The sequence below is a fragment of the Chrysochloris asiatica genome, unplaced genomic scaffold (assembly GCF_000296735.1).
Source record: "Chrysochloris asiatica unplaced genomic scaffold, ChrAsi1.0 scaffold00030, whole genome shotgun sequence".
In the NCBI taxonomy this organism is placed as follows: Eukaryota; Metazoa; Chordata; class Mammalia; order Afrosoricida; family Chrysochloridae; genus Chrysochloris; species Chrysochloris asiatica.
In genome coordinates, this window is record NW_006408548.1 from 543264 (window position 1) to 552883 (window position 9620).

General features: G+C 38.1%; 1 protein-coding gene across 1 annotated transcript in view; it reads right to left on the reverse strand.

The window, feature by feature from the left end:
• Nucleotides 1-2961: 2961 nt before the first annotated feature.
• Nucleotides 2962-9620, reverse strand: part of THUMPD3 (THUMP domain containing 3) — a 36150-nt gene continuing 29491 nt past the window's right edge. Inside the window, exons 7-9 of the mRNA XM_006851563.1 lie at nt 5051-5161; nt 4335-4458; nt 2962-3114 (exon numbers count right to left, since the gene is read on the reverse strand). Coding sequence (XP_006851626.1) covers nt 2962-3114; nt 4335-4458; nt 5051-5161 — 388 coding nt within the window. The remainder of the gene's footprint in view (nt 3115-4334; nt 4459-5050; nt 5162-9620) is intronic.

Genomic DNA, 9620 nt, shown 5'->3' on the forward strand with positions numbered 1-9620 from the left:
CAGTAACAGTGTCTGGTTCAGATGATGTAGATTCCTTTATCCATCTTTTCAGATTCCTCTGGTCCAGGAGAACTTCAAAGGTTGGAAACCAAGGTCACACTAGAGGGGCAAGTGGTGGTTATGTACCGTGGAGTCAGTTCCAACTCATAGCAATCCTACACAGGGTTTCTGAGGCTGTAAACCGTTAAGGGAATAGAAAGCTTCATCTTTCTCCTGTGGAGCAAATGGCAGATTCAAACCGCTGAACTATGCTTTGCAAGCCAATGTGAAACCCACTACACCACCAGTAGGTGGCAATGTGATACATTTAACGAATTCCCAGGTCTTCTGATACCTGGAGTGATGCTTTAGGAGCTATTTGTACAGCCACTTATAGACCCCTTGTCTGAAATGCTTCATCTTTCCTAGGATGCACTTTATGCACATAGCAAGCTCTCTTTTTGCTGTACAGGTTGCTTCCCCAAAATGGTCTTTTCCCTGAGTCTCCTTGACTAGGAGCCAGTATACAGCCTAGTTCTGCTCACAGCCCATTTCCTGTTCCTGTTGCCAGATTACAAAACACTGCACTAGGAAGGAAGATGGCCAACTACAGATAATGTCCATTTTATATTCATAGCATCTAAATTCACTCCGGCCGTATTTTTAGTGTGGTATATTCTTCAGTGTATTTTTCTGACTCATAGCATAATTTTTATATATTGCAAACTCAATATACAAAATAACCATTTGTTCAACAAATAATAAATGCCCACTCTGGCAGGTATTTGGTAAACAGCAGTGAAAACAGACATGTTCCTCACAATTCCTGGTTCCACACTGTAGTGGACTGGTGATCAACCCTTACTTAGTGTGAGCTTTAATTGGTTTCTTCTGCCAGAGACCAAAGATTTTTTTTGTCCAGCCCATAAATACAGATATGCATTCTGATGATGGAAAAAATTCAATAAATATTTATTTCCAGTTTAGTCTAAAATGTGTAGTAGTAAACGTATCAGAGAGAAACCAGACTAGACTGTTGGCTGTTCTGCCAACGTGAATTGTTTATTCTTTCAAAGGAAAGAAATGTCTTAGTCTTAAAATTCTAAATATGAGACATCAAAAGGTAATACTAGTAAAACTTTTATGAACATGACACAAAACTTTACTGAATGCAAGGAACTCCAAAATAAACTTTGAGTATTATAAAGAATTACACACAGATACACATAAAACCACGACTAAACTATGCTCCTTGCCCCAGGGAGCCACTATTTTCACAAAAACTAAATGAGATCATTTCATTTTCCACGAAAACTGTTCCGGGGAAGGCTTTTAGGTCCATAATTGGAAAAGATAACTATATGGGAATAGCTATCCAGGAGAAAAATAACAAAGTAACGTTAAATAATCCTAAAATTGTTTTTCACTCAAAGATCAATCAACTCGTTTTCTAGTTAGTACCTTTAAGAAACCAATGAAAATACTTAGATTGGGTGTGGAATGTTGTGAAGTGCCGTCGAGTCGGTTCCAACCCATAGCGACCCTGTATAGGGTTTCCGAGGAGCAGCTGGTGAGCTTGAACTGCTGAACTTGCAGTTCAAATGGCTTTGCAGTCTGGCACATTAACCCACAGCGCCACACTAGGACTCCACAGACCGTATAAAGCCCTCAAAATCATTTGGTCTGACAATGCACCATGGCAACCGCAGTTCTAGCCATCCCATTGGTTGTTTGGTTATGTGCAGTAGTGTTGGTTCCGACTCATAGTGATGCTACGTAGGATTTCCAAGGTTGTAAATCTTTACGGGAGCAGAAAGCCTCATCTTTATCCCACGGAATGGCTGGTAGTTTTGAACTGCTGACTTTGAGGTTAGCAGCCTGATTTGTAACCATTATGCTACCAGAGCCAGCACGTTCAGGGTGAGTTAATTAAATGTTTTACTAATATTCTTATGATGTGCCGTGGAGTTGGTTCTGACTCATAGCGACCCTGTACAGGGTTTCCGAGGCTGTAAATCTTTATGGGAGCAGAAAGCCTGAACTTTCTCCCATGGAACAACTGGTAGTTTCGAACTGCTGACTGTGAGGGTAGCAGCCCGATTCGTATACAGGCTAATTTTTACATTGATAATTTGGATGGCCTGGGAATGGTGTTAGAAATTTCGGCAGAAAAAAGGTTCCCCACCCGACTTATATAGAGAAATGGGAAAAATCACACACCTTTTTTGTTTAAAAGAAAAATAAACTTTATTTTTATTTGGCTTGTTGGTCCCTCACCCAACTTTTGATTAATCTATGCATTTGCTACTATTTACAAAAAAATTTCTTTACTACCACTAATAGCCCAGTATCTTTGCAAATCTCATTGATAAATCCTCACATACTGTTTTAGCTCTATGTATTACTCTGAAAACAGATGCATATTTTAATTTTTAAGGCAGATGGCAAACTTTCCTACAGGTCTTGTGAGTTTTTCTTTTCATGGGACAAACACAAGTCATAAATTGTAACATGACTTCACTGTTTGAGGCTGAGGTAATGAGAGATTAAACAAGTGAAAAGCAAAGCTGTACCAGCACTGAGCCATGACCCAAGATGCTCTGACATGTTCTCTGCATGTAGGCCTATGTAGCTTTCCACCTGCCACCATGGAAACAGGGACCCTGAAAACAAACTGTTCTAAACCCAAACCCAGAACATTTTAGTAGGCTTTTCACCAGGCATCTTTAAAGTATTTTAAGAAAAATACTAATTGCTCAGCTACTCTTCTAAAACCGCTCCAAAGACATGCTCTGCTTTCTTATAAGACTTTTTTTTCAATTCTATCCCACTACATGCACAACTTCTGCTAAGCAAGGTGAGGATGTAAAATGTAAACTGCACTTCTGTTATTACTATTTTTTCTCCTTAAATTAAGCTCTTCACGCTGACATTTCCAGTGTGGAGAATACAAATACTATTTAGTCATCTTCGTTCTTTCCATTACCAAGGGGTTCCCTTCTCTTCATCTTGTTCTGCAGGATGAAGAAAAGGCTGTGCAGTGCGCTTCAGAAGATAAACTGCAGCATGAAGACCCCCAATGTTTACCCACACAGTGTGCACCTTCCGCCACATGTGCCCCATTCCGGATAATGCCTGTGTGCACACAGAAAGCATTAAAAGTAATTAGGGTTACTCCTTTGACCTAGCTTTGATGGCTTCATGATCAGAACTCAATTAGAGGAAGATAAAGAAATTTGATAAAGCAAACAAGTGTAAATTGCTACAATTTGATGAACTTGACCTATACTTATGGATGTAGTAGCTCAAAATACCAACTGAGAGGGAAGACATCTTCAAACCTATCCCCTCTGTATACAGGGCTGATAGGGACAGGGAACTTAGACATTGGCTACCTAAAATGGGGGAGGAAATAACAGCACAAAGTGTCTGGCTTACAAGTTTTCAAGAGGGAGTTTGGATTCAGAGTGTGCATGAGAAGGTGGAATTCCCACTGAATAGTATTCATCTTGTCTAAATGGGTCTGGTGAAAGGAGATGGGGTAAGATTCTTATGATTCAATAGTGAATAATTGTTATTATGACTAACTGCAATGGCCACAACTATAAAGGTAGAAGATCTGTAACATAAAGGAGGGAGCAGTTAATCTAACATTCCAGACACAAAGTACCCTAGGACCATCAAGGTAGAAAAGCATGAGCAGAATGTGGGACCCTATCCAGAGAAGCAGTGACACCAGAGATGGAGGCAGAGATGATGACATGGAGAGAAAGAGCAGCTGAGAACTCTAGACTCATAGAAAAAGAAAGGCTATGTGCTGGCAGCCAGGAGGCAGGCTTGCAAAATGTGCCCTTGGGATGTTTAAATGGTTATATCTATATATCTATATCTATATATATATATATTCCTAAGTGTTTTTGTGCACATCAAAAATAAAACAGAGGGAATAGAAGCAAATACTGTTGAATGATGATGTTGGAGGGGATTGTAATTACTGCAATGAAATGATAGGATGAGTGCAAAACCGATGTTCTCCCATGTAAACTATCACTCAATTCAAAATAAAATCTTTAACATAAATAAATAAAAGTAATTAGGCTAACAAACTAAATCAACCAGTGGTCTTGGTTGCCAATTAAGAAACATTAGCAGAGTCTCATCTAAACTAATATCACAAGGACTGGAGCTATAGGATAAGCACTGGACCACAAGTTTGGTTTGAATCACAAAACTGATTCAATCCCACCAGCCGCTTCTTGGAAACCTTATAAAAAAGGTCTGAGTCGGAACTGACTCAATGACACCTAACAACGAATTTGCTACTGGCTGTGTTTTTGAGCTTCTGAGTAGAGCACCTTGGTAAAGCATTTCTTGTCCTGAGTAAGTAGTACAGCTCGGCCTGTCCCAGGTCTACAGACGCGGCTCATCTCCCGTAGACAAGCTGGATAGAGGTTCCAGTTTCTTTTCTTGGAGCCCATTCTATAAAAGAGGGTCTGATGAGTCAAGTACTTATTGAAACTGAAAATTCATTTTCCTTGCAATAAGGCAGTGTCTCATACATGCTGAGTCATGAAAAGAGTTAGATGTTCAGAAGCTAGAGTGGACTATCATATGTCAATGAAATGAGCAATCAGTAAATTCAAATTTTTCAGTTACAGATATATATTTTTTTAATTTGACAATAAATTAAAAGTTTGTAACTTATCCTCGTAGTGAATATAAGCAAATTATATAAATATGTTCTTCAAAATCATTTATCTTGAGAAACAGAACCAAGTTTTTAAAAATGAGCTATACTGAAAGATTATAATTTTTCATTTAACCTGTGATGGTTAAGATAAAAATACAGTTAATATAATAATACATTCATTAATTATCAAAAGAGAAGAAAAAAAAATTGGAGAATCAATCCACTATGTTTTTTTTATTCTTAAAACCAGCTCTGCTGAAGAAAGTTTGAAAAAAAAAATAAAAGGAAATTATGATCACTTTCTGAATTAGAACAAGTTCAAAGAACATACTTACATGTTCAAAAGACAAGGTAAAACTTATTTCTTAAACAAATGCCTACCTCTTTCCAAATGGCATATCCGTTACAATAATATCCACGGAGGCCGTTCTTAACGGCAGACTGCAGATATCCCACTGAATAGCATCTATGGGCAGGCCCCAGGATGGTTTGCTGTGGGAGCAAAGCAAAGTGCTTCAATACATTCAGAAGTACAAGATGAAGAGAAAAAAACCAAACAAACCAAAAAAAAAATTTCTGAGAAGAGAATGCTATAAAGAACAAACACATTGCTACTAAATTGCTAAGAAAATCAGAATATGTTACTTCTAAAAGATAAAACCTATAGTGGTTGAAATGGAAAACATGTAAGAATGACTAAGAATAACACATCTGTGGAGTTCTGGAGTGGCACTGTAGGATAATGCACTAGACTGCAAGGTCCGTTTGAACCACAAGGTTGGCGGTTCAAACTCAACAGCTGCTCCTTGGAAACTCTGTACAGGCTGCTGAGTTAGAATGAACTCGCTGGCACTTAACAACAATAGTAGTAGGTTAAAACAAGGCTGTAGCACAGAGGGAAGTATCAATTACATAACTGATGATAATTACGCAAATCTATTAAGTAGAATTAGTAAATATACAAGGACTTGTTTTTAGATGAAAACACAAAATGATAATGTTGTTGTTAGGTGCCACCAAGTTGGTTCTGACTCATAACGACTCCATGCACAACATAATAAAACACTGTCCCGTCCTGTGCCATCCGTACAACTGTTAACACTTGAGCCCACTGCTGCTGCATCGGTGACAATTCATCTCATTGGGGGAGGTGGGAACATCCATGTTTTTCACTGACTTTCTGGTTTACTGAGCATAACATCCTTTTGGAAGGACTGGTCCCTCTGATGATATGTCTGAAGTATGACAGATGAAGTACTCTTAACTATCCTTGGTTCTAAGGAGCACTCTGGCTGTACTTCTTTCAACATAGCTTTGTTTTCTGGGAATCCATTGACTTTCAATATTATTCTTCAACATTACAGCTCAAATATATCAATTCTTCTATGGTCTTCCTTATTCACTGTTCAACTTCCACATGCATATGAGACTACTGAAAATACCATGACTTAAGGTCAGCTGCATCTTAATCTCAAACTGAGATCTTTGCTCTTGAATACTTTAACTTCAATCTTGTCTTCATATATTATGATGTTATTTATTGTCCAGTTGTGAGGATTTGTTTTCTTTACATTGACTGAAGTATAATCCATATTGTATTTGATTTTCAGTGTATTTTAAGCTCTCTCTGCTTTCAGCAAGCAAGGTTGTTATCATCTGCTGACTTTTGTGGTTCAAAGTCCAGTGCTGATCCTACATTGCCACAAGGATTTAGAAGATAATTTTTTAGACACAAGTGGATGGGAGGTTTTGGGTTTTATTTTTTTATTTTACTATGATCACTTGATGGCACCTAACAACAACAACAATAATGAATAATTCTGCTTTTTTACTTTTTGTGAATTGATTTACAGACAAGATCATCAGCTTTACTTTCAACAAATTATAATTTTGTTTCATTTCAATGATTACAATCCTCTCCATACAACAACAGTTACCCCATTTCCTCCCTGTGATTCCTATTTGCATTCCATCCACCCTTCTAGCCCTTCTCAACTTCATTGTTGTTAGGTGTCATCAAGTCGGTACTGACTCATTACGACCCTATGTACAAGAGAACGAAACACTGCCAGATCATAAGCCAACCTCACAATTGTTACCACGTTTGAGCCCACTGATGCTGCCACTTTGCCAATCCATCTTGCTGGGGGTCTTCCTCCTTTTCTCTGACCCTCCTCTACCTTACCAAATATGATTGCCCCTTTGATTTTTAATGGTTGACCATTCCATGGTGTGCCTAGCTTGCTAGTGGTGGTGTCCTCCACTATAAACCTATCCACTGCTTGGCTGAAATTGGGCCTAGACGATACGTTCCTTCCTAGCCCCGAAGGGCAGTTGAGGGCCACAGTCTCAGGTTTGTTCAGTCTCTTTCTTACCAGTAAACACAGTCTTTTTATTATTATTATTATTAAATAATTTTGAGTTTTGTTTCATGTTTTTTCCCACTCTATCTGGGACCCTCTAGTGTGATCCCTTTCAGGGAAGTTGGCAATGGTAGCTGGGCACTGTCTTGTTCTTCAGGACTCAGAATCATGGAGAGTGACATTTATATGTTCCATTAGTTGGCAGTTCAAACCTACCAGCTGCTCCTTGGAAACCCTCTACAGGGTCACTGAGTCGAAACTGACTAGATGGCACTTAACAACAACAACGATCCCTTGCCACTCACGCTGTGGTCCATAGTCCACATCATAGTCAGCATCACCTAGGAGCTTGCTAGAAATGTAAACTATCAGATCCAACCTCAAAACTTCAAATCAGAATATGTTAGCAAATTTCCAGGTGAGTCATATGCACATTTGAAGAGCACTGTCCTAAACAACTAAATTGGAGAGACAAATATGCAACCAGTGATTCAGAATATAACAAAATTAGATCTTTATCAAAATCTACATGATACAGTCAACTGTAGTTAGGATAAACCTACTAAAACCATAGAACAAATGTTAACATATGAAAGTAAAACAGTATTCTGTTCTAACTAAAAATTAAACTAGCAAAGGTTTTAATCATTATATACTCATAAATTATTATCAGACAAAACATGTAAAAAAATAAATAAAATTAGTATTTTTTTAACAGTGGTTCCTACCTACAAATATAAGGGAGCTTCAGAAAATTCATGAAAAAATAGAATTAAAAGATTATGGAATTTTCCCATAAACTTTTTAAAGCTCCCTTGTATTTACGAAAATAACTATTTCCAGATCTCAAGAGGCCAGTCAGCAAATAGTGAATTCCTGGGCTGTGGAGCACATACATTGTTGTTGTGAAGTGCTGTAGAGCTTGTTCTGACTCCTAACAACCCTGTATAGGGCTTCCAAGGAGCGGCTGATAAGTTTGAACTGCTGACCTTGCAATTCAAACCAACCTTGTAGTCCAGTGCTTTAAGCCACAGTGTCATCCCTGCAGAACTTTACCTAACCCTGGTGCTTTATAAGATAACAAATAACACCAGCAAAGTAGAACCAGAGAAGCAATTTAATGAAAACGGTAGATCAAGTTCTTCCCAAAGCACTGGGCACAAGACCAGCATAGATGGTGTCCTCAAATTTGGAGTAGTAGGCTAGGGATTAAGATACTGTAGCAATGTACACCTCAAAAGGATGGAAAATGATGCATTTCCCTAAGCTAACAAACTTTCAATCTATGAATATCAAATTATGTTTGAAGGACCTCAGAATATTTTACTTAGAAAAGATGGGATTTAGAAGAGAAAGCTATGGTAGCCATCCAAATATCTGATGACAATAATCATGTGTCATACGCTAGCTGATATCAATCACTGCATGACACAGGGGTAAGTTTTTTTTAATGGACTCAAGGGATAAATAAAAAGAAATCTATGGAAGCAGAAATTCAGTTCACTAAAAGATATGACTACATCTGAGATGTAAGCAAAGACAGACTCAACAGTCTCCAAAGGCAGAGTTGTTAGAGATGTTTAAACGGGCTGGAAGATCAATGGTCAGAATCGCCTGTAAGATTTTAGGGCGCTCTCTTCTTGCTTTGAGATTCTTTTAAGTGCCAAAGAATAAAGGCACGGCTAAATAAAGTGTCTTTATACAAAGGGATATTACACAGTCATATAAAAACAAGATTATGTAAAACTATAAAATGTATTTGAAAATTTGTAAAATTAAAAAGAGTCTATATAATATTCTTGCAGTATGTGGGCATAAATAAATAAAGTATGAATGTTGTTAAGTGCCATTAAGTCGGTTCTGACTCATAGCGACCCTGTATAGGGTTTCCAACGAGTGGCTGGTGAGTTTGAACCACCAATCTTGCAGTTCAAGCTGACCTTACAGTCCAGCACATTAACCTACATTGCCACATCAAGACTCTAAAGTATGAATAAGGAATGGAACAAAGAAGGGAGCAACAATAACATTACGACAGGGAATTACAGTTGTTTTTTTAAAACGTTTTTGCTCCTGAATAGAAAGACTTAACATTGTGAAAATGTCAATATTGCCAAAAGCTATCCATACATAAAATGCAATCCCGATCCTGATTCCAACATCATTCCTTAAAGAGATGGAAAACTAATCACCAAGTTTATATAGGAAGGAAAGAGATACTGGATAAGCAAAGCAATACCAAAGAAGAGGAATATGGTAGTTCCAAATGATAAGCACTGAACTGAACCATAAGGTCCATAGTTCAAGCTCACCAGCCAATCAGCAGAAGAAAGATGAGGCTTTTGGCTCTGGTAAAACTTTAATGCCTCGGAAACCCTATTTAAAGTCTCGGAACTGCCTCAGCAGTACTAACAACAACAACCAAAGAACAAAGTAGGAGGTCTCATACTTTCTGATCTCAAAACTTACTACACACAGTAGTCAAAACAACATTGCTGTTGTTGTCAGGTGCTATTGAGTTGGAACCGACTCATATCGACTCCATGCACAGCAGAACAAAACAATGTCCGATCCTGGGCCAACCTCAC